General features: G+C 49.0%; 1 protein-coding gene across 1 annotated transcript in view; it reads right to left on the reverse strand.

Annotated features, from left to right (window-relative positions):
- Window positions 1–23454, reverse strand: part of SMC1B (structural maintenance of chromosomes 1B) — a 2420665-nt gene that overhangs the window by 210284 nt on the left and 2186927 nt on the right. Inside the window, exon 21 of the mRNA XM_086952745.1 lies at window positions 13449–13603. Within this exon, the coding sequence (XP_086808871.1) occupies window positions 13449–13603 (155 nt within the window). The remainder of the gene's footprint in view (window positions 1–13448; window positions 13604–23454) is intronic.

The raw sequence follows: 23454 nt of genomic DNA on the forward strand, positions 1-23454 counted from the left end.
GACCGGGTTCTTAAATCCCTACAACAGTCGGTGTCCTTCTGGAACTTTCTGCCACTCTCCCTTATGGGGCGGCGAGCTGTCGCAAAGATGGTGATGCTCCCTAGGACGCTATACGTCCTTCAGAAATCTCTGTGCCCGCTCCCCCGCGAGTCTTTTGCACGCTTAACACGTTGCTTACTTCGTTACTCTGGGCGGGCCGGCGTAGCCGGGTTGCCCTCCATACCATTGTCCGGAGCTGGGAGGAAGGGGGGCTGGAGGCGCCGAGGTTTGACTTGTACTACTATGCGGCACAGCTATTGCCTGCTACACGGTGGTTCGCGGATGCTGATAGTTGGGAGATGAGACTTCTGGCCAGCAGAGCGGATGAGCGAGCATTACAGGTGGGACTGATGCGGGGACGGGGAGCGGACGAGGCCCTACCGTATGTGGTACGCCACACTGCAGAGATCTGGCAGCGGTTCGCGGAGAGAATATTGCGACGAGCCCCCTTTCATAGGGAATTGCCGGTATGGATTTTGGCCCCTATAGTTGCCATGGAAGAAAACAAGTTACTTACCTGTAACTTTAGTTCTCCAGTATTGGAATCTTTCATAGATTCACATGCCTGAATCATTCCCCGTCGTCGAGACGGGAGTCTCCGGTATATGAAAAAGCAGTGCTTAGTAGTGTAGCAAACTGAAAAGAGGCCTAGGACCATTTCCCTTTTGCAACCCATAGCCTTTGTTATGTAAAAAAGGCCCAAACTTTTCCCTGAACCAATCAGAGCTCCTCACCCTCTAGAACACTCCTGAGAGAACCTTCTGCCCCTCAGATTTTTCGCGCACTTGTGCATATAATACACTTCTTGTGCTAAATCCGAGGTGAGCCTCTCAGGGGAGAAGGGTGGGTGCATGTGAATCTATGAAAGATTCCAATACTGGAGAACTAAAGTTACAGGTAAGTAACTTGTTTTCTTACTCCAGTATTGGAACTTTCATAGATTCACATGTCTGAATCAGAATAGCGAGTAGTGAAAAAACAAAGTACATTTTCCTGATACATTACATAATCATGCAATACCATAAGAAAATGAAGCATAATCTCATATACAAATATACATACTTATATAAAATGTGACTTTGTAAACAAGAGAACTTATGGATGGAGGGATGCAAGAAAGGCTCACCGTTACTGGATGATAATCCGATTCTGTTCAGAAAAGGGGGTGGTGATGGACAGAGTATCTGAATTAAGAAGAACACTCCAATCCAGTCCAAAGATCAGGGCTTGATCCATCACCGTTTTTTAGCTCACTGCACCATCCCAGCTCAGAACCTGGTTACATGCAAATTAGTCTGTCCCTGGCCGAGTGCATCATGGGAACAGGGCAGACCAAACTACCAAGCCAATTCTTTTACTGGAAAGGAAACAAGCTTCCGGGGACCGGTTTCTGGCATTACAGCCGTCTTCGGCCTGGCTTGCTTGAATCCTGATGGTGCAGTGAGCAAGGGACTCACATCTGAGCATACCCTTCCACGCTTATGGTGGACAAAACGATTCAGAAAAGGGGGTGGTGATGGACAGAGTATCTGAATTAAGCAGAACACTCCTACCCAGTCCAAAGATCAGGGCTTGATCCATCACCGTTTTTTAGCTCACTGCATCCGATTCTGTGGCTGCCTCCAAGCAGTAGTGCCTGGTGAAGGTGTGCGTAGATGCCCAGGTTGCTGCTCTGCAGATATCCTGGATTGGCACTCCTCCAAATAATGCAGTGGATGTGGCCACTGCCCTCGTGGAATGGGCACGGACTTGTGCTTTCAAAGGCTTTCCAGCAGCTTGATGACAGTAGACAATTGCACTGGAAATTCATCTAGCAATTCCCCTCTTTGACATCGGGAAACCTTTCATGGGTGCGCTGAAGGCGACAAATAACTGGGAAGACCTGCGAAACGCCTTAGTTTCCTTCAATTAAAATTCCATACATCTCTGAACGTCCAGAGAGTGTAATACTCTTTATGCCGCTGTTGATGGATGCGGAAAGAAACGCTTCAGCACCAATGGTTCGTTCAAATGAAAATCAGTTGGCACCTTTGGAATGAACTTTGGGTTTGTTCTGAGAATCATTTTATCCTCTTGAAATTGCAAGAAAGGCTCCTGAATCGTGAGCGCCTGTAGTTCACCTACTCTTCTCGCTGAAGTCAATGCAATGAGAAGAGCCACTTTCCAGGACAAGAACTTCAGGTCTGCCCTGTGTATCGGTTCAAATGGTGGCTTCATCAATTGAGAGAGTAGAATATTCAGATTCCATAAAGGTGGTGGAGGCTTTACTGGTGGAAAGACTCTGAATATTCCTTTCATGAATTGTTTGATAATCCTTGAGGACCATAAAGATGGACCTGACGATGACCTCCTGTAGCGGGATAACGCAGCCAAATGCACCTTGATGGAGGCGTGTGCTAATCCTGACTTTGCTAACAGCAGAATGTACGGTATAATCTGATGAGGCGCAGCAGTAAGAGGGTGAAAATCATGTCTCCTACACCACAGACAGAACATCTTCCATTTCATCCTGTATGTTCTGTTGGTACTCTCCGCTCTGGCCTTGGACAGGAATTCCTTACATTCCTGTGAGATGTTCAGATGGCTAAACTCACAGTGTTCAGGAGAAAGGCTGCTAATCGCAAGGATTTTGGGTACGGATGGCGCACCTGCCCCTTGGACATTGTCAGAAGCGATGGAATCATGCGCAACCGAATTGGACGGTCCTCCGACAGTAGCAGCAGTTCCGTGAACCAGTGTTGTCTGGGCCACCACGGGGCTACTAGGATCAGCCTGCACGGCTCTTTCTTGATCTTCACCAGTACGCGGGGGAGAAGAGGAATTGGAGGAAAACCGTAGGCAAAGATGCCGGACCATGCCATGGAAAACGCATTCCCCCAAGTTCCACTCTGGGAAAGCCAGCTTGCGAAGTACTGGCATTTTCTGTTTTCCCTTGTAGCGAAGAAGTCCACCAATGGTGTTCCCCAGCTCCGAAAGATGCTGTTCAGGATTTCCCGGTTTAGCTCCCATTCGTGGCAGGACGATTTTAGCCTGCTGAGAGTATCCGCTTTGGCGTTTTGATCCCTCAGGAGATGTTCTGCTGTCAATGATATTTCCTGCTGAATCGCCCATTCCCATATCTCCTGGGCTTCCTGAGACAGGGAGAGAGATCTTGTTCCCCCTTGCTTGTTTACATAATGCATCGCCGTGGTGTTGTCTGTTCTTACTAACACCGGCGCACCTTTTATCCTTGGCAGAAAAGCCAGTAATGCCAAGCGGATCGCTCTGATCTCCAGCAGATTTATATGTACTTGCTGCTCCTCTGCTTTCCAACGGCCGCAGACCTGAAGGAAAGCTCCCCATCCTTCTAATGATGCATCTGTTGTTACCACTAACTGAGCTGCTCTTGCTAGAAATGTCAGTCCTTGAGAGACATTTGCCTTTTGCGTCCACCACTCTGATGCCTGCAGCATCAATGGAGTCACCTTTATTGTATTGTCGAAAGATCCCTCCACCTGACACCATTGGAGATCGATCTGTTCCTGCCATGGTCTCATCCTTAGCCTGCAGCAAGGTACCAGTGTAATACAAGAGGACATTGTGCCCAGCACGGATTTGTACCTGCGGACTGAAAGAGACTTTCTTTTTCTCAAGTCTTGGAAGAGGGACACAATCCTCAGTTGTCTTTCCTTGGAAGGAAACGCTTTGTTGCATTCCGTGTCCAATATTGCCCCCAGAAATGTGATCACTCTTGCTGGTTGGAGGTTCGACTTGCCCTAGTTTAGAGTCAATCCTAAATTGGCGAATAAGTCTATGCAAGCTTGCGTTGACGCTCTGGCTTGTGTCTTTGATGTTGCTTTGACTAACCAGTCGTCGAGGTAAGGAAATATTTGATGTCTTTGCTTCCTCAACACAGCCGCCACTGGAGCCAGGCATTTCGTGAAAACCCTTGGCGCTGACTTCAAGCCGAATGGCAGTACCCTGATTTGGTAATGTCTTCCGGCTACCCAGAACCGAAGGTACTGCCTGTGTGCCGTTTTGACATAAGGAAAAAGTCAATTACTGTATTACAGCCCCTGCCTATAAAGGTAGGTTCAAATGATACAGTCGGTATACATAGGTCATTAGCATAACCTAAATCAAATTGGAAAATTATATAATTTAACATGTCCCCCACGGTAGTATGAGAGAAATGTGTTAAAAAATCTTCTTTATCTTTGCCCATTCCACAAATGGCCAGATGGTTATATGGGCCAAGTGGGCAATTAAAATCACCAGCCCATATTAAGCACATATCACCCCTCAGATGATCTTCTATGTATTTCAAGGTTCGGCATAATTCTGTTAATACTTTAATGATCTCTGTTTTAGAAATATTGTTGTAAAAATTTATTAGAAAGGTTCCCTTCTTACCCCCGGGACTTACTGACAATATCTGGTAGAATTCTGTTTCATTCTCAATTTTCACTACCAGATCTCCCGTGAGGTTGGACACGTAGGTGCATAATCCCCCTTTATTGCGTCCCATTAGGCTAGGTCTAGCAAGGGTGTGAAATGTACTATATCCAGCTATGAGTAATGCCTTAGTTACCCATGATTCTTGTATACAAATTATGGTGTAGTCTTTAATGAACATTGCCCACAAGGGATCTCTCATCTTGGATGCAAGCCCTGCAACCTTCCATGATAGTAACTTAAAAGTGTTGATGTAGGAGAGTAGGATATGCTTCCTATGGTCACCCCCACGCAGATCTCGTGGAGTGTGGAGGGCTGGTCTTCGGTGCAGGTAGAGCTTGGTGTCGGGGAGTCTCAGTCCCCAGTGCACAGCTTCGAGGAGGCCTCAGGAGCTGCGCTGCAAGCAAGTCGAAGTCTTTCCAAGTTGCCTGCTTCCACGGGTTCCGATGCCTTCCACGGGGCTCAGCTGTGCTGGAGTCGTGCAGTGGGGTCAGAGAGGTCCGGGAGTCGAGGTCTTGTCAGGCTCGGTGCTCGGGTTCCGACGGGAACAGGGACAAAGCAAGCCTTCGAGGTGCTGGATGGTGCCTGGTTGCCCAGGGTGGTCACTCCTTGGCCACAAGGGAGATTCTTCAGTCTTAAGCTTGGTTGAATGACGAAGGATCCAGAGTTTCGTCTTCAGTTCGATTCCAGGATTAATCTAAAGTCTCCTGGGTCATCTCCTACCTTCATACAACTAAAGGGGGCTGGTTTGTTCACTAGGTCCCTCCAATAGGTGGGACCAGGAAAGGGGGTGGTTACACCCCCTTTCCTTTGTCCAGTTTCGCACCAGAGCTGGGGCTGGAGTGCCCCAGAAACCGGTTTGAACTGGGGTATGCATGAAGCACCTAGTGTGCCTCAGGCAGTGTCTCAATCTATTCAGCCCTCCCTGTCTCAATACACATCCTCCTGTCTGAGGTGGTGCTCGCACCTCCCCAAGCAGGAAACCTATTGTCCAAACCTCCGTGACTGGAAGGACTCCCAGCAGCAGGAGGTCAGACTTGTGTCTGTGGCAGCAGCATCCATTTTGTGATGCTGGGGCTCTGGTTAACTTTAACCGGGATCGTTGGACTTAACATGTCTTCTCCCTCTAGAAGGGTGGAATGCTACCCCCGTCGCCAGAATTGGTGAGGGGGTAGTATTCCAAAGTGTATGACACCTTACACAACATGTTTTGATAAAGCCAAACCAAAGTTAGCATCTAACCGCAAGGATTATAATGCACTTAAGAGTATATGGTATGGCGATATCATAGAACAGCTATAAGGACAAGGTTTCGAAAGCTGCAGACAGGCTCAGCTCATGCTAGAGCACCATCTCACACATAACCAAGCACTCTGCCTTCACGATTGGTAAGGCCTGCCATAGGAGTGACTTATAGGTTACTGTGTGTCTATATGTAAGTAGGTATAGGAATACTACACCTAAGCAAGGGGTGATTACACGACCTTGCCCAGCTGAGTGATTAGCCAGTTGTGTCTATTTGAGTGGCCAGCCAGGGGTGGCATAATACATGCTGCAGCCCCTGGTAGGCCTCGGTTACACCTATGCCCTGAGTACCTAGGGTACACTTCTACAGGGGCTGATAAGGTGAACCAATTCCCAATTGTGGATGTACCTAGAGTACATGGTGTGAATTTAGAGAGAGTGCATCTGGGCTGTGGGTCTGATTAGCAGCCCTCAGCCACATCTAAGTCGAAAACCAGTAAAGCAAAAAGTGGGGGTGACCATAGGAAGCAGACCCTACTCTCCTACAGAGTACCTGATAGCAGTGGGGACAGAGTCTTGGTCACTAGCCAGTGACCAGGAAGGAACCAGGCGATGTCAAGAAGCAATCAGGTAATGTTGTGAAGCTTGTCTCTGCAGCCACATGGACCAGGAGGTGTCGACGACGACCAGGAGCTGGATACGGACTGTCCCACGAAGGATCTCGCTGTCGGCTTCCGGATTGGAGTCAACAAGCCTTGGCAAAGGCAACCCACAGAGGAATCGAAGATGGCTTCTGTTACAGACCAGCGAGGTCTGGGGGGCTTCTCCTTTTCAGGGAAGCAAGGGCCAGCCTGGAGCAACCAGGCCAGCATTGTAGATTAGAAGGTTCGTCGTCACAGAGGCCACTAGTCAACGGGCAAGTGACCGGACAGACGCGTTGAGCACAAAAACACTAGCAGGCCCCATGCGGCACTCGTGGAGTGTGGAGGGCTGTGCGTCAGTGTAGAAGGTGCTCGGGGCTGGGGCTTCTCAATCCCCAATGCACAACTTCGAGTAGCAAGGTGCAGGTTTTTCAAGATGGTCGGTCCCACATCTCTCGCCGCCTCCACGGGTCTCAGCTTGGCTGTGGATCGGGCTCAAGGAAGTCTGGAAGTCTGGTTCTTGTCAGGCTTTGTGCTCGGGCTCCAGCGGGAGCGTCGACAAAGCAAACCGCAGATCGCTGGATGGTGCCTGTTTGCAGAGGGTGGTCACTCCTTGACGACAAGGGAGATTCTTCAGTCCTCTAGTTGCAATAGATTGTCGAAGGTCCAGAGTTTTGTTTCAAGTTTCAGTTCAGGATAAATCTAAAGTCTCTAGACTCAGCTCCTACCTTTATACTGATTAAAGTGGCTGGATTACCTGCTAGGTCCCTCCTATGGGTGGGACCAGGGAAGGGGGTGGTTACACCCCTTTCCCTTTGTCCAGTTTCTCGCTAGAGCTGGGGCTGGAGTGCCCCAGCAACTGGTTTCAACCGCACTATGCATGGAGCACCTTGTGTGCCCCAGGCAGTGTCTCATTTCATTCAGCGCTCCCTGCCCCAGTATATGCCTGTCTGGGGCGGTGCTAGTACCTCCAAAGACAGGAAACCTATTGTCCAAGCCTCCCTCGCTGAAAGGACTCCCAGCAGCAGGAGGTCAGACTTGTGTCTGTGGCAGCAGGATCCATTTTGTGATGCTGAGGCTCTGGTAAACTTTAACCAGGATTACTAGGAACAACATGTCTTCTCCCTCTAGAAGGGTGGAATGCTACCCCCGTCGCCAGAACTGGCGAGGGGGTAGTATTCCAAAGCGTATGACACCTTACACGATATGGTTTGATAAAGCCAAACCAAAGTTAGCAATCAACCGCGAGGATGATAATGCACTTAAGAGTATATGGTATGGCTATATCATAGAACAGCTATAAGGACATGGTTCCGAAAGCTGCAGACAGGCTCAGTTCATACTCGAGCACCATCTCACATAAAACCAAGCACTCCAGGATGGTTAAGACCTGCCATAGGAGTGACTTATAGGTGTATATATGTAGGAGAGTAGGGTCTGCAATCCTATGATCACCCCAGATTTTTGCTTTTTGCTTCACTGGTTTACGACTTCTCTGGCTGTGGGCTTGCTAATAAGACCCACAACCTTGCTGTTCTCTCACTAAATTGACACGTGTACCTTCGGTGCATTTACCAATTGGTACTGGGCCACCTTATCAGACCCTGTAACTCAGGGTATAGGTGTACCCAGGGCCTACCAGGGGCTGCAGCATGTATTATGCCACCCCTGGCTGGCCATCTAAATCTGACACAACTGGCTGCACGACAGCTGGGGCAAGGTCGTGTAATCACCCTTTGCTTTAGATATAGTATACCTATATCTAACCCTAAAATGGACACACAGATTCCTATCAGTCACTCCTATGGCAGGCCTTGACAATCCTGAAGGCAGAGTGCTTGGAATCGTGCGAGATGGTGCTCTGGCATGAGCTGAGCCCGTTTGCAGCTTGCGGAACCAAGTCCTAATAGCTGTTCCATGATAATGCATACCATATACTCTTAAGTGCATTATAATCCTCACGGTTATATGCTAACTCTGGTATTGCTTTATCAAAACATGTCGAGTAAGGTGTCATACGAATTGGAATACTAAGCCCTCGCCAATTCTGGCGACGGGGTTAGCATTCCACCCTTCTAGAGGGACACGACATGTATGTAACTGTGAACCCCGGTTAAAGTTAACTCGAGCCTCAGCATCACAAAATGGATGCTGCCACCACAGACACAAGTCTGACCGCCTGCAGCTGGGAGTCCTTCCAGCGAGGGGAGCTTGGACAAAGGGTTTCCTGTCAGGGGCGGTGCTAGCACCATCCCAGACAGGGTTTTGTGTATCCTGAGTAGGCAGGGCTTTACAGGAAGGTGACTGCAAGTGGCACCCCGGTGCTCACTATGCATAGGCCGGCTAGAACCAGTTCCAGGGGCACACTAGCCCCTGGCCTGGGGAAAGTCCGGCATGGGAGAGGGGTGTAACCACCCCCCTTCCTGGTCCCACCCCTAGGGCAGGACCTAGTCGCGTACCCACCCCTTTCTTTAGGATAAAGGCAGGAGCGGGGACCCTTCCAAATTAGATCATCTTTGAATCCTGAAACTACTTTCTACGAAAGGAACTCTCGACTTCTTCTCAAGATTTCTCCCTTGTGACTAAGGAGTAGTCACCCTGCACCCGCAGGCGCCATCTAAGAACACTGCAGTTTGCTGTACGTCCTTCCTCCGGAATCCGACTGACCAGCACGACGAGACCCGGCTTCCCTGGCACCTCTGACCTCTACCTACCTCTACAGCTAAGCTGAGAACCGTAGGTGCGACGAGACCTCGAGGGACCGGCCATCATCAGAACTGCACGACTTCTATCCAGCACGACCGCCGAGGGAGAAGAGGAGAGTAGGGTCTGCAATCCTATGATCACCCCAGATTTTTGCTTTTTGCTTTTTGCTTCACTGGTTTACGACTTCTCTGGCTGTGGGCTTGCTAATAAGACCCACAGCCTTGCTGTTCTCTCACTAAATTGACACGTGTACCTTAGGTGCATTTACCAATTGGTACTGGGCCACCTTATCAGACCCTGTAACTCAGGGTATAGGTGTACCCAGGGCCTACCAGGGGCTGCAGCATGTATTATGCCACCCCTGGCTGGCCACCTAAATCTGACACAACTGGCTGCACGACAGCTGGGGCAAGGTGGTGTAATCACCCTTTGCTTTAGATATAGTATACCTATATCTAACCCTAAAATGGACACACAGATTCCTATCAGTCACTCCTATGGCAGGCCTTGACAATCCTGAAGGCAGAGTGCTTGGAATCGTGTGAGATGGTGCTCTGGCATGAGCTGAGCCTGTTTGCAGCTTGCGGAACCAAGTCCTAATAGCTGTTCCATGATAATGCATACCATATACTCTTGAGTGCATTATAATCCTCACGGTTATATGCTAACTCTGGTATTGCTTTATCAAAACATGTCGAGTAAGGTGTCATACGAATTGGAATACTAACCCCTCGCCAATTCTGGCGACGGGGTTAGCATTCCACCCTTCTAGAGGGACACAACATGTATGTAACTGTGAACCCCGGTTAAAGTTAACTCGAGCCTCAGCATCACAAAATGGATGCTGCCACCACAGACACAAGTCTGACCGCCTGCATCTGGGAGTCCTTCCAGCGAGGGGAGCTTGGACAAAGGGTTTCCTGTCAGGGGCGGTGCTAGCACCATCCCAGACAGGGTTTTGTGTATCCTGGGTAGGCAGGGCTTTACAGGAAGGTGACTGCAAGTGGCACCCCGGTGCTCACTATGCATAGGCCGGCTAGAACCAGTTCCAGGGGCACACCAGCCCTTGGCCTGGGGAAAGTCCGGCATGGGAGAGGGGTGTAACCACCCCCCTTCCTGGTCCCACCCCTAGGGCAGGACCTAGTCGCGTACCCACCCCTTTCTTTAGGATAAAGGCAGGAGCGGGGACCCTTCCAAATTAGATCATCTTTGAATCCTGAAACTACTTTCTACGAAAGGAACTCTCGACTTCTTCTCAAGATTTCTCCCTTGTGACTAAGGAGTAGTCACCCTGCACCCGCAGGCGCCATCTAAGAACACTGCAGTTTGCTGTACGTCCTTCCTCCGGAATCCGACTGACCAGCACGACGAGACCCGGCTTCCCTGGTACCTCTGACCTCTACCTACCTCTACAGCTAAGCTGAGAACCGTAGGTGCGACGAGACCTCGAGGGACCGGCCATCATCAGAACTGCACGACTTCTATCCATCACGACCGCCGAGGGATCCTCGAGTGAGTGCTTTGGGGTCCGAGAAGCCCCGACCCTGAGCAGCTCCAGCACTGAAGTCCAGCCCCCCAGCATCCACGAGATCTGCGTGGGGCCCTTCTGCTTTTTGCTGCTCACCGCGTTGTCTAGCTACTAGCCCGCTGGCTTGTGGCCCTCCCGACGACGAACGACGACATCACCACTGCTGGTCTGGTTGCTCCAGACTGGCCCATGCTCCCCTCCAACAGAGGAGCACCCCGGACCCTCATGGTCCACTCCAGACGCCATTTTAAGTCCACCGCGTGGGCTTGCATTTGCCAAGACTTGTTGCCCCAATCCTGGGTCCAGCGACGTCGACAGCATCAACCATCGTGGGACAGCTCGCACCTCTTTCCTGGTCGCCGACAACGCCTCCTGGTCCGTGAGACTGCAGAGCCCAGCGTCGCCCACTCACCTGGTCGAGGTGACTTCGCCCGGTGCCATCCTGGTGCCCACACAATCACTGGCTAGGTCCCCTCTGCTTTCAGGTGTCTTCCATCTTCGATCCAGGCTTGGATCACTTCGAACTTCAACACTGGTCGCCTGCCAGCAACTTCTTTCTTCAGGCTCCATAGACTGCAACGAGGATTCTCGACGTCTTTCCAGACCTATGCATCCGCAGCCCCTGGGCTAGGTAACTTCGGCATTTCGGTGCCCCAGCATAGCCTCACTATCCAAGGGTCCAGATCCTTTTTCGTTTCAGCTCTAACTAGGTGGGTTCTCCCGAGAACACTAACTTTTGCTTTTACTAGCCTCCATAGACTTTGTCCCGCATCCCGCGTGAGAGTGCACACTCTGCACCCGAGTCCCCTAGGCCTCCTGCTAGTAATCTGAAGGTTCAGTAGTCCAGTCCTAGCGATTCCAAACCCTATGAGATTAGTACTTACCTGCTAGTAATTTCGTATTCCACTTTTGTAGTATATGGTTTTCCGTGCCCCTCGGGCATTTGTGTAAATTGTGCAACTTGAAGTATTTTCGTAAGAGTTTTGTTGTGTGCTTAGTACCCTGTCCTCATAAAGAGTCCAGGGCTGTTGTGATCTAAATAAATACACTGTTTATTTTCATAACACTTGTGTGGTGTCCTTTCACTTGGTGTTCAAGGGGTATATGTGATGGTATAACACGCCCTCTAGAGTTTAGCCCGAAGACTGCTCGTATCCATGCTACTAGGATAGCTGGTCTATAAGGTTGACTTACAACCAATCATCAATAAGGGTTGTTTGGACTGATACAAAGTGCTCACTAGAATAGTGAACATTATATATCAGGCCAACTTCTCACAATATGTGTCTATATATAAGTTTAGATATAGGAATACTATATCTAAGCAAGGGGTGATTACACGACCTTGCCCCAGCTGAGTGATCAGCCAATTGTGTCAATGTGGATGGCCAGCCAGGGGTGGCATATTACATGCTGCAGCCCTTGGTAGGCCTTGGATGCACCTATGCCCTGGGTATCTAAGGTATACTATACAGGGGCTCATAAGGTGACCCAATGTCCAATTGGAGATGTACCTAAAGTACATGGAGTCCATTTTACAGTGAGAGCAGATAGACTGGGGCCCTGATTAGCAGGATCCTAGGCCAACTAAGTCGAAAACCAGCTAAACACTAGGCAAAAAGTTGGGGGTAACCATAGTCAGGTATCCACCTTTCTACATCTGTATCTGGGAGCAAAAGCTCAAAAGAATCTAAACAAAAAGTCGAACAAATAGTCCAAAATACACACTGGTTGCTCTCACCGGATCTGCACTGATAGTGCAGAAAGAAAAGAATCAGTGTTTTTATTACTGTGACGCTTTTTCTGATATGCAGCCTATGAGATAATTGCCTGCTATTACTTGCCTTTTTTTCTGAAAATAAAGGGCTGTGCTGGAACACTATTACAGTATATGTATTCAGTTGCAGTGTTTATATTAGAAATTATTTTCTTTTTCTAAACAATCCATGTAATTTTAGCATATTAGCCTATTGGAATTACATTAGGCTGTATATTTATGTATGTATATATGTATGTCTTGGAAGTACTCTGTACTTGTTTTTCTAAACATACACATATATATATATATTTTTATATATGCTCCGGGATCCAGCACGTGGACGGGGATTATTCAGTACTTATGACTATTGATGAGTATCCCCTGGAAGAGAACTGATATTAGAGAGCAGGGGTGGCGCCTATTTAAGCACTGTGCACATCACTGCCTATGCCTATACGGAGCTGGTAAACGTCACCTACGGGAGCGCAGAGGTGCTGCTCAAGATTTTCTACATACAGTCTGATGCCTGGGGAATATTCTAAAGTAAGGATTCTGCAGCTAGAAGTCTCCATCATAAATAGAATACCTTAGGAAATAATGTTAAAATAAATCTATTTACTGTGACTTTTTAAAAGTATATATACGTTTAATTTAATGTAAAAATGTGATACCATATTCAATAACTTTTTTTAATTAAAAAAACATTGCAACTTTAACCCCTTCGATGCTCTTGACGGAACGGTTCCGTCACGAGCGTCGGTTGGGCTGTGCTGGTGACGGAACCGTTCCGTCACGACCACGCCCGTTTTAGAATCTTCAGCACAGCACGAAAATTTGCGCCGCGCTGAAGCGGTTAATTTAAAATATCTATTAATTTGAATGAATGATATACACATAACGTTTTGCAATTTTTAACACTTAAGTAAATATAAACATTTTGCTTAATGTGTTTTTTTTATGTGAACATTTAAAAATAATGCAAATTTAATTCAATATACAAATGAATGAAATATTTAATACAAATGTAATGTTATCATTGTGAATAGGCCCTATAGTTTCCACTTGCGTTCACTTATAATATAAACAATATTCATACCTGTGCACTAGTGTTTCGGCAGAGTTTTTTGTAAATTTGGTCGATAGCCACCGACACATGTTCAAAACACTGGCTGAACATTTCATATCGCCTTTTTTTCACATGTTCATATTCTTGCCTGCATTGCCTGACTTTCCTTCTGCTGGCTTCAAACTCTTATGAATAAACAAAAACACTTTCTTATTCACAAGAACAAAATCACAGAGTACAAATAAGAAACACGTTTCCAATTGATTCTTTCATCTTTAATTATAAGAAAGATGTTTGCGGTGACCGGTTAAGAGCAACACCGCTGACGACACCAACGTTCAGGCTAATCATGAGATTGATGATGAAAACCACCAAATTCTGAATGAATACTCAAAACTTCTTGACTAGCCTGATTAAATGTAAAGATACGCAACCAGTCAATAGCTTCAAAATGGGCGGATTTGAGGAAAAAATCAAGACTCTTGGGGCAAGAATGATTCTTTGGTCAGTGATCCTTAACCTTTTGACTTCTATGGACTCCCACTGAAGGTGTCCTGGAAGCCCGGGACCTCGCCTAAGTGATCTCTATGATAGGAAGCTCACAACAATACAAAAATAAGTTTACATCAAATTATTACACAAATTATGAAAAATGTTATTTGAATTAAAAACGAAAAATATACAAAAATCAGAAGTTTAATTTTTTTTAAAAATTATCTTTATTTGATTTTTCAGTGTAAAACAGAAGAACAAGCATGTCATCATCACTCAGCACATCCCATTCCGGAGCCCTTCCACCTCCCCCCAGCATCCCGAATCCCCGTACATATATAGGTAACACAGTTAATACGATCACTGTAAACATTGTGTGTAAAAAAAAAAAACATGTAAAAATGTGTTTGTAGCGCACTTCTACCCAGAGGTCTCGTAGCGCTGTATTCATACAGCTGTGGAACCCTTCCTGGCTTTCCTGTGAAATGTACACTCCTGGGCAACCCTAAGGTGAAGCCAGGCATCCAAGCGCTGCTGAGGCCGTTGTGGAGATTAAGCAAGCTATTGCCCAGAGTCACAGAGTGGGACCCATGATTAGACTAGGCACCGAGGCGAGAATTATCAGGTCCGGGGAAATTGAGTCCAAGAGCCGCCGAGGCGGGAATTGAACCCTGCTCCCGGGCCAGACCTCTGCATCAGGGTCTGCCGCTCTAACCATTGAGCCACGCTTCTCCAAACATTCTGCAATTCAGGAGGATAGGCACTAGCCAGCAACCCATAACCCGCTCACCCCCCGCGTCCTAGCCACCTCCACCATTTTAAAGACCACCATCAAGCCCATGGTATAGACGCCACTTCCCCCACACTCTTCCGAACTTTTTGGGGCACCCTCTTGCTTTGTACGTGACCCTCTCCGCAGCCATATACAGGTCCATGCCCCTGCGCCACTCCTCCAGTTGTGGGCATTCTGGGGCTCCCCACTTCCGGGCCACATCCCTTTTAGTCACCACTAAAGCCAGTACTAAAAAGATTCATTGTGGGAGATTCACGTCAACTTCATACGTCATTCCCAGGAGGACCAACTTAGGGTCGGACTTAAGAGCAATCTCCAGCACCGCTCACAATTACCGGAGCACCTCACCCCAGAAAACCTGAATGTTCGGGCAGGACCAAATAGTGTGAATGAAATCTCCCCTCTCAAAACCACATCTCAGACAACAGGGGTCAGGTACCCTCCCTATTCTATGTAATCTCGCCCTGTCAAAGTATGTTCTATGCAACACTTTGAATTGTATAAGCCGGAGGCGAGATTTAATCGCCACTTCGCGTGGGTGCATTAAGACCGTCCCCCAATCCACCTCATCCATGGTCCCTACGTCCCTCTCCCAAGCCTACCGTAGCTTCATCAACCCGTTAGACATGTTATTCAGTAGGGTCCTATATGTAAGGGAAACCGCCCTATGTGTGATCTGTTCCTGCAGTAGGCGGCCCTCCAGTGGAGCATATTCCGGAAGGGGACCTGCCAGCGCCCTCTCTGCCCTACAGGCGTGCCTCAGCTGCGCGTATCTAAAAAACTGTGTGTGACTAAGTCCATATTCCTCTCTCAGCTCAGCAAACGATTGCAGTTTCCCCCTCTTCATCACATCTCCCAGTGTAGAGATACCTATAGCATCCCAGGCCAGAAAACTCTTCAACTTATGCAGTTCCTTGAGCCAGGCACACTTCCAAAGGGGAGTTTGACGTGTTGGTTTACCCTCCCACGCCGTAGCCTTTGTCGCCTTCATCCATACTCCCAGAGTAACTCTTTTAGCCAAGAGCAGCCTATCTCTCCCTTTGCCCCCATATAAAAAGTGTATGCAAGTGTGTTTATCCATCGAGTAGCGTTCTAGGGCATAAGTGGGGTGATGCGCCGGGGCATGTATCAATTCATTTATAGGCATCAGGTGCTCGGCCCAATAATATTCTTCTATATTGGGCAGCGAAATACCCCCATCGTATTGATGCCTCTGCAGGGTAGACCGTGCCACCCGGGGCTGCTTCCCCAGCCACAGGAACGCTCGCAGCTCCGCGTGAATGTCACGAAAGACCTTCCCCTGGAGGGGGAAATACTCATTCTGGAAGGCGTACAAGAATCTCGGGAGCGAGATCATCTTAAACATGGCCGCTCAGCCCAAGAACGTCAGCGGGAGTAGCCTCCATCGTTTCGCATCGTCCGCGAAATTGGTCAATATTCTCCTAATATTCCTGTCATAGGAGAGGGCACTGTCTGTAGTCACAAAGATCCCTAAATACTTAAAGCCCTCCCTAGTCGTCTGGAGTCTCTCCGGGAGAGCTGGCCAGCCTTCCCTCTTCCTGGGGTCATAAAGAACTGTTTATCTGGTATCCTGCCCGAGCCCCATATCTGGCCAGTTCCTCAAACAGCGCAGGGATCATCGTGTCCGGGTGTGTAATATAAAGAAGAACATCATCCGCATAGAGGGATATTTTCTCGTTTGTGGCTCCCGCCCTGCCCAGTTGAAACCCCGCGATTCCTCATTTTGGCGAATTGCACATGCCAGTACCTCTATGGTCAAAGCAAACAATAACGGGGACAGGGGGCACCCCTGCCTGGTGCCCCGCCTGACCGGGAAGTCTGTGGATAATACTCCGTTCACCCTAACACTTGCCCTGGGATATGTATAGAGCAAGCTCACCCACTTCGTAAACTTAGGCCCAAACCCAAATCTAAGCAAACCCCCCTCCAGAAAGGGCCAATGGACGGCGTCAAATGCCTTTTCTGCGTCAAGGGATGAAAAGAGTGTGAGAAGTTGGCCTGATATATGATGCTCACTAGTTCTAGTGATCACCTTGTATCAGTCCAAACAACCCTTATGGTGATTGGTTCTAAGGAGTAGTTTCTGTCCTGTAACTCCAGTTCTGTAGTAGGGGTATCTCTGTTATAGTCATAATCTAGTGAATAGTCCCGCCCATGTGCGTGGACCCCGGCAATCAAAAATAATCTCTTAAGTTGTCAAATCATGCAGACCCTGCAAGACACTTAAGAGAGAATTTAAAGACAAATAATGCAGCCTATATCCACAGGCTACACTGTCCAGTACTTCAACTAGAAATTCCACCAAACACACCACACACAACCCAGCCTGCAGTTTCTACCATAGAGAAACTTGCCTCCACCAGTAAAAGACTCTGGAATGATAGAGAGGAAGGCATGGACAGACAAGCGCCATAGGCTGCCATTATGTGGCTTAAATAGGATACTGTGCCTTTAAGAGAATGCATAGCAGGTCCCTCTACTTTCAGTTCTTTTTGAAGGCGTAGCACGCCAGACCTGTAGCGTTCCTGACATGAAGAATTATCTCCACCGGGGAGGAGGGCGGGCGCTTATGACTATAACAGAGATACCCCTACTACAGAACTGGAGTTACAGGACAGAAACTACTCCTTCTGTAGTAGGGGATCTCTGTGTATAGTCATAATCTAGTGAATAGAATGGCAAGCCCCTCCCCACACCAAAGCGGCGGTGGAGAAAGAATTAACACCACTATTGTGCGAACAAATTCCGCAGCGAAACCTGTCCAATCTGAGTGTCTGCCCTGGCATCAGTGTCCAGACAGTAATGCTTAGCAAAGGTATGAACCGACTTCCAAGTGGCTGCTTTGCAGATTTCAGCTATCGGCACGTTACGGAGCAAGGCTGTCGTGGCAGCTTTGCCCCTGGTGGAATGAGCCTTAGGCTTACCTCCTAAGGTCTTATTAGCTTTTTGGTAACACAATTGTATGCAGGACACAATCCACCTAGAAATGGACTGCTTAGAGGTAGCAAGACCCGTCCTGACTGATCCATAATTAATAAACAACTGTTCAGACCTACAAATATCTTTGGTTTTATCCAGATAAAATTTCAACACCCTCCTAACATCCAGGGAATGGAGAGACCTTTCCGCTGGAGATGAAGGATTCTGAAAAAACATAGGCAAAGTTATGGTCTGGTTGACGTGAAAATCAGAAATAACCTTGGGAAGAAATTTAGAGTGAGTACGCATAACAACCTTAGCAGCATGAAATACAGTATAAGGTTCCTGGCAACACAACGCCTGAATTTCACTCACCCTGCGGGCCGATGTAATGGCCACGAGGAACGCCGCCTTCCAGGACAGGTGCTGCAACGAAGCATTATGAATAGGTTCAAAAGGCTCCTTCATCAACCTGGACAGCACCACATTCAGTTGCCATGAAGGCGAAGGAAGCCTGACAGGAGGGAATACTTTCTTCAATCCTTCCAGAAAATCTTTGATCACAGGGATCTGGAAAAAGGACGTCTGTGAAGGGCATTTCCTGTAGGCAGTCAATGCAGCGAGATGAACCTTAATGGAATGAACATTAAGTCCAGACTGCGCCAAATGTAGAAGGTAAGGAAGGATGACATCTTCCTTACACGTCGTCGGGTCATAGTTCTTAGACTGACACCAGATACAGAACCTCTTCCACTTGTAAGCATAGGAAGTCAGAGTGGAAGGTCTCTTAGACTCCTTCAGTATGTCCATGCAATCCTCAGGCAGATTCAGATGGCCATATTGCACTATCTCAGTAGCCATGCCGCGAAAGTCAAAGACGAGAGGTTGGGGTGTAACATCCGTCCCCCGAACTTCGTGAGAAGGTCCGTCCTGCACGGCAGCCGAATGTGAGGAAGGAGAGACCGGTGAAGCAGGTCCGTGAACCACCACTGTCTGGGCCATTCCGGGGCAATGAGTATCATCCGAGCCCTGGACCGGGCCAGCTTGATGAGCACCGCCGGAATCAGGGGAATGGGAGGAAAGGCGTACAGAAAGCTGTTCGACCAGTTGATCCATAACACGTTCCCCAGTGTCCCCCGCTGGTAGTACCTGGAGGCGAAGTCTCTGCATTTGCTGTTTTCGGCGGTGGCAAACAAATCTATGTCTGGAGTTCCCCACCTAGCGAAGACTGCTCCTAGTACTTCGTCGTTTATGACCCATTTGTGGTTTTCCTGAACCAGTCTGCTCAGTGCGTCTGCCTGAACATTCTGCACACCTGGCAGATGGGTAGCCGTTATCGTCAGTCCTCTGGCTAGGAGCCAGTGCCAGATCGCTTGCGCCTCCTGTGACAGAGTGCGTGATCTCGAGCCCCCCTGCTTGTTGAGGTAATACATCGTGGTGGTATTGTCCGTCTGTACAAGCAGAGAGTTGCTCTGGAAGGACGGAAGAAAGGCCTTCAGTGCCAAGTGAACAGCTCTGAGTTCCAGGAAATTGATGTGATACGTGGCCTCCATCGATGACCACGTTCCTTGAATCTGTAGGTTCCCAGAGTGCGCTCCCCACCCCAGGAGAGAAGCATCCGTCACGACAGTCTGCGAGGGAATGTCCTTGTGAAAGGGAACCCCTCGGAGGAGATTCTCCGCTGAACACCACCACTTCAGAGACTGAAGAGCATGCAGAGACAGCCGTATCTTGTCGTCCCAAGATCCTTTCCTCTGATCCCACTGGTCTTCCAAGCACTCCTGCAGCGGTCTCATGTGCAGCCGTGCGTGCGGCGTCAGGAAGATACAAGAGGCCATCGATCACAGTAGAGAAGACACCGTCCTCACTGTTGTAGATGGAGTCGTCATAAGAGCCTGAGCCTTCCGAAGGAGACATAATCGTCGATCTTCCGAAGGAGACACGCTTGCTGACAGCGTATTGATGGAGGCTCCCAAGTACTGTATGCATTGGACCGGAGTCGGGACAGACTTGGACATGTTGATGTGCAACCCCAGCTTGTTCAAGAGAACGCACGTCTTCTGGAAGTGTGCTCGCGCTTCCGAGAAGGAGGATGCCTTGATCAACCAATCGTCCAGGTACGGGTAGACAAACACCTTGTTCTTCCGTAGGTGTGCTGCTACCACCGCCATGCACTTCGAGAATGTTCTCGGCGCAGACTTTAGTCCGAATGGGAGTACTGTGTATTGATAATGATTGGCGCCGACTTGGAACCGCAGGAACTTCCTGTGTTTGTGTGCAATGGGCACATGGAAGTACGCATCCTGTAGATCTATAGCACATAGCCAATGTCCCTGTTGCAACTGAGGATAAATCTGATGCAACGACAGCATGCAAAACTTTTCCCTGCGAATCCATTTGTTTGCTTGTCGCAAGTCCAGAATGGGCCTGAACTCGTTCTTGTCCTTCTTGCGAACCAGGAAGAACCAGGAGTACAGACCTCTTCCCCTCTGAGACAGAGGTACGTCTTCTATCGCCCTTTTCCCTAACAGGATATCCGCTTCCGCCTGAAGCTCGCGCAGTTGAAACTGTGAGCTGACCGGTGGAATTGCTGGAGGCGGGCTGGTGAATCGAAGACTGTATCCATTGCAAACAATATTCAGCACCCACTTGTCCTGAGTAATTTTTCTCCACTCTGCCAGAAAAAAATGAATGCTTCCCCCTACTGGTGTGGGTAACAGATCCGGGGGAAGTAGGTTCCTATGGCCTAGACCTGGCCTGGCCCCTGGCCGCTGGCGCCGACTGCTGGCCACCTCTGCCCTTATGGCGTTTCTGGAACGGCTTACGGAACTGTTGTTGCTGTTGCGACTGTCCCGAAGCTTGGCCACATCCTCTGCCTTGCCCACCGAACCGCCGCTGGAATGGGCGGTACCATTTCTTCGTTTCCTTAGGCTTCTCCAGACCCACAGCCGTGAGTGTTTCGGCCTCCGCCTTCATGCGGGCCATCTCGTCGTCCGCATGTTTCCCGAAGAGGGTCTCGCCAGAGAATGGAAGGTTGGCTACCCTCTGCTGCGCGTCCGGCTTCAGTGACGTAAGGCGGAGCCAGGCGTGACGTCGCTGGTTAACTCCATGGCAAAAACCATGTGCCGCTAATAGGAATGAGTCTGCTGCAGCACTGATAATCTGGTTCGCCACCAGCATCCCTTCATTCAGCACTTTCTGGAAGCCCTCCCGCTTCTCGCGAGGCAAGAGTTCCGCAAACTGCTGGAGGGAGTCCCAGAGGGCGCGGTCGTAACGTCCCGACAAAGCCGTGGCACTCACGGCCTTCATAGAGGTCGCCGATGTTCCACATACTTTCCTCCCTGCTGAATCCATCCATCTGGACTCCTTATCCGGGGGAACCGTGGATGACGGGGTGGTGGCATGTTGTTTGCGGGCCGCCGTCACAATCACAGAATCCGGAGGAGGTTCCGCCCTTAGAAAGGCCGGGTCCGAATCGGGAGCCCGGTACTTTTTCAGCAATCTCGATGGAGCCGCCTTCGTCACCGCAGGAGTGAGGAAAAGGGCCATGGCCGGTTCCTCCAGGCCCGGCACCAGAGGCAGCAGTGGACGAGACAGGTGTTTTTGATGCAATGTCTCGAAAATGACTGATGTCTAAGGTGTAGGCACCGTCAAAGATATGCTTAACTTTGCAGCGCCTCTCAAAAGAACATCATGGAAAGCCACCAGGTCATCAATCGGAGACACCCTCGTGTCCGGTGATCCCGACAAGGTCGGAGAGTAGTCCCTGGTCCCTGAGGACCTCGTGTGAGAGCGAGATCTGTGCCTCCTATGGCGGTGTCTCAACCGCGTGGACGATCTGTGGCGCGATCGCTCCTTCCTCCTAGAGCGAGAGCGAGATCTGCCAGCCCGTGGCCGCTCCACAGGTTTCCGTGGGGGAGTCTTCCTCGGTTCCTCTTGGGGTCTAGGTTTCAGTGTCCCCTTAGGAGGCGTCAGCAGAGGAGGTAATGACGTGGACCTCGGCGGAGGGACCGGAGGTATCACCGACCGAGGAGCAGGCCCGTGCGGTGGAAGAGGTGGCAGTGGTCTGCTTGGCGGAAGCAAAGGGTTGGTGGGAGGGTCCTCCTTAGGTACAGGCGGAGGTGGCGACCTTGGCCGAGATGGTGTGTACACCACCGAGTACACCGAGCCCGGTGACCCCTTCGGCGAAGGGGGCTGAGATCCAGCCCCTTCAGCAGGCGAACGCTTCCTTTTGCGTCCTCCTCTAGATCCAGTCTGACTTCTGGGGCCAGAACTCCTCTTGCGCCGTTTATGAGAGGTGGAGCGACTCCTATGTAGGAAGGTGGATATCTGACTATGGTTGCCCCCAACTTTTTGCCTGGTGTTTTGCTGGTTTTTCGACTTAGTTGACCTGGGACCCTGCTATTCAGGGCCCCAGGCCCACTGCTCTCTCTGTAAAATGGATTCCATGTACCTTAGGTACATATCTAATTGGATACTGAGTCACCTTATCAGTCCCTGTACAGTGTACCTTAGGTACCCAGGGCATAGGTGTACCCAGGGCCTACCAGGGGCTGCAGCATGTATTATGCCACCCCTGGCTGGCCACCCAAATCTGACACAACTGGCTGCACGACAGCTGGGGCAAGGTGGTGTAATCACCCTTTGCTTTAGATATAGTATCTCATTTCTAACCCTAAAATGGACACATATATTCCTATCAGTCACTCCTATGGCAGGCCTTAACAATCCTGAAGGCAGAGTGCTTGGAATTATGTGAGATGGTGCTCTGGCATGAGCTGAGCCCGTTTGCAGCTTGCGGAACCAAGTCCTAATAGCTGTTCCATGATAACGCGTACCATATACTCTTAAGTGCATTATAATCCTCGCGGTTATTAGCTAACTTTGGTATCGCATTATCAAAACATGTCGAGTAAGGTGTCATACGAATTGGAATACGTCAAACCCGGCACCTCCAAGGTATAAATATGTCCACACTTGCCCAAGCAAACACACAGTGGTTTGGAGCAGTTCGACTATCTACTTGCCCGACGCGCCCTGCTACAGCAAGTTCTACAGCAAGTGCAGAAGGAAGCCGACCCTCCAGCAGACGCACTGAGAGAGACGCTGTCTTTTCTCCTGCCGAGAAATCCAGCTCCAGTGTTTCCAAGCTACCCTTGCGGGATGTTGGGAAATCGAGTCCCGAGACCGACCTTCTTCATTCTAAACTAAGGTACGGACCTGATTAGACCATAAGAGAAATGTTGGACACATTCTCAGCAAAAAGAATACTACATTTATGCTACACCTCACTTACTTCTTCCCTCGAACTAAGCTCAGGTTAGGTACATTGGGGTAGGCGTTTTTTAGATGCACCAGTTGAGTACTTTTAGCCTCTGCTATTTATGTATGTATTCATCTATGGTTTAGGAACCATACAATGCTCTTACAGTATTATTTTATTCTGCTATTTATACTGTATACATTATATTTTACAACCAGTGTTATGATTGTAGCAGTTCCATACTTATGCTTGAGAAAGAAGACTGATCAATAAAACCTTTTATTGAAAACGCCCATCTTTCTACTTTCTCTGCACCTCTAGTGAAATGAAGGAAGCACGATTGACTGAGTGAACTATCTATCTATTGTTTCCATGACTCTGAAGATACGTTTTATCTTGGGGAAACAAAGTTGTCATTTTTATGCGGTTGTCCCTTCTTGTGAATTGCAGAGAAAGTTTCTAGTGACCTCTGAGCTGGCACACACAATTAAGTCTAGTATATTCCATAGAGACCTAGTCGACCTCAGTCCTACGTCTAATCTGTAGTG

This window comes from Lissotriton vulgaris, chromosome 1_2 (genome assembly GCF_964263255.1).
Source record: "Lissotriton vulgaris chromosome 1_2, aLisVul1.2, whole genome shotgun sequence".
Lineage (NCBI taxonomy): Eukaryota > Metazoa > Chordata > Amphibia > Caudata > Salamandridae > Lissotriton > Lissotriton vulgaris.